The 1,839-nt window shown below is 33.2% G+C and overlaps 1 protein-coding gene across 1 annotated transcript; it reads right to left on the bottom strand.

Annotated features, from left to right (window-relative positions):
• Nucleotides 1–279: 279 nt before the first annotated feature.
• On the bottom strand, nt 280–1,251 carry LOC136978891 (uncharacterized; the record flags this gene model as incomplete). Its single annotated transcript, XM_067274726.1, has 1 exon — nt 280–1,251. A coding segment is annotated over one exon (972 nt), but the record flags the coding sequence as incomplete, so codon positions are not given.
• Between the last annotated feature and the right edge of the window lie 588 nt (nt 1,252–1,839).

Raw genomic sequence — 1,839 nt, 5'->3', positions numbered from 1 at the left:
AGGATCAGTCCCGGGTACCCTAGAGCAGTAGACTGACATCGTAACCTCTCGGCCATCCGGCCGTCGAAACTTTTAATATTATGATATATAAATAAAATGTATTGCAATATATATAAAAATAATTTTTTAATTTTATTTTTAAAAAATCAACAGAATATTTATGATCTGGATGTCATTGACTTTTTTAGAATTTTTTATTATTTCTTCGTTTGAATTTTGTTCGGGCACGATTGTTTTGGGACCGCATTTTTCGAATATGCAAATATTAGTCATGTTGTATTAGAGCAAGTTGTTTCTTTTTTTAAACGTTTTTATACTCCAATCGTAAACTCTGTCAAATTGGTTACCATTCTGTTCAAAGGCACTTTGTAAAAGCTCTTTCAGGTACTGGTAATCAGGTTTATCTTCGAAACTTAATCCACGACAGTATTTTATGAAGGTTGCAATTTGTTTCGGGTGGTTCTTACATAATTCTTCGATGGAACAAACTTTCTTTAAGTGAGCCATCTCTTCGTACTTCTGTTGTTTAGTAGGTTTTTTCACTCTCTCCCAAGGAAGAGAACCTGTCAGAAAGTAGATGATGACGTATCCGAGAGATTCAAGATCATCTCTTCTACTTTGTTCTATTCCTTCGTGAGTATTAATGCTGGCATATTTCGCAGTACCTGTTAATCCTTCGGTATCTTCGCACAGTATATGCCTCTTTGTATGAGGATCGATGTATTTCTTGGCTAAACCAAAATCAATCATGTAAACAGTTTTAGTTTTTCTTTCCCAACCCATAAGAAAATTTGCCGGTTTGATGTCTCGATGAATATAATCTTTACTGTGTAAATATTCGATTCTATTAAGCATGTCTACCGCCAGCATTAATGTCGTTTTTAGCGTGAATTGGCGACCGCAATATTCGAATAACTCTTTCAAGCTTGGACCCAATAAGTCGGTTATCAAAAAATTGTAATTTCGGTCTGATCCATAACAAATTAATTTCGGAAATCCGTCTGTTTCTTTGATATGCATCGTAGACTTCCTTTTCATTTTGCAATTGTGTTGCATTGTGCAATTGTCCATCTGTTGATATCCTCCACTTTTATGGCTACATCTTTCGCCCGTAATTCTATGACTGGCTTCAAATACTTGACCAAATGAACCGCAACCGATTTTTCTTTTTATCTCGATAACGTTCGATGTCCATAATTTTATTTTTTCAAAATACTCGGCAAGTGAATTTCTGTGGAACAATGGGCCCGTCTGTTAATTTTAATTGTTTTCAATATACCGTATTATCATTCAAGATCCATTATTACAACAAAAATTACCGAAATTAAACGAAACAATTTAATTCAATGTTTAAATCAAAAAGTCTCTTGAATTGTACTATGAATTATACCGAAAAGCTGCCATTCGTAGGTAAGGTGTAGTTAGCGATAAAAAATAATTTTAAAAAATTAAACACGACAAAATATATAATGAAGGTAACGATCTAAACTTTGATTTGCTTTTTTGTATTTGTCTTAACCAATAAATGTTTTGTCACAACCCCTAGGCCATAAATACTTCGGGAAAGACCGTCCCCTACTATTGTAAAGCAATTAGCAATAAGAATACAGGTTATTGGCTGATAAAATCAATACTGAACTTTTTAAAACTGCAATTGGTTTATTTATGTATCGGTTGAGATATTAGTTTGACGAATCATCAACCTTTGAAAACACTGAAACTAAAATTGTTGCTGAATGCCACACTTATCGAGCTACATTGTGTAAATATGTAAACAGTCGCTATAAAATGGCTTGTTTTGTTTGTTTTTTGATCTACGATTTGCTAAAGAAAAGTTTT

This window comes from Centruroides vittatus, unplaced genomic scaffold (genome assembly GCF_030686945.1).
Source record: "Centruroides vittatus isolate TY-2023 unplaced genomic scaffold, ASM3068694v2 contig_562, whole genome shotgun sequence".
NCBI lineage: Eukaryota > Metazoa > Arthropoda > Arachnida > Scorpiones > Buthidae > Centruroides > Centruroides vittatus.
This window is presented reverse-complemented; position numbering and strand designations above follow the sequence as displayed.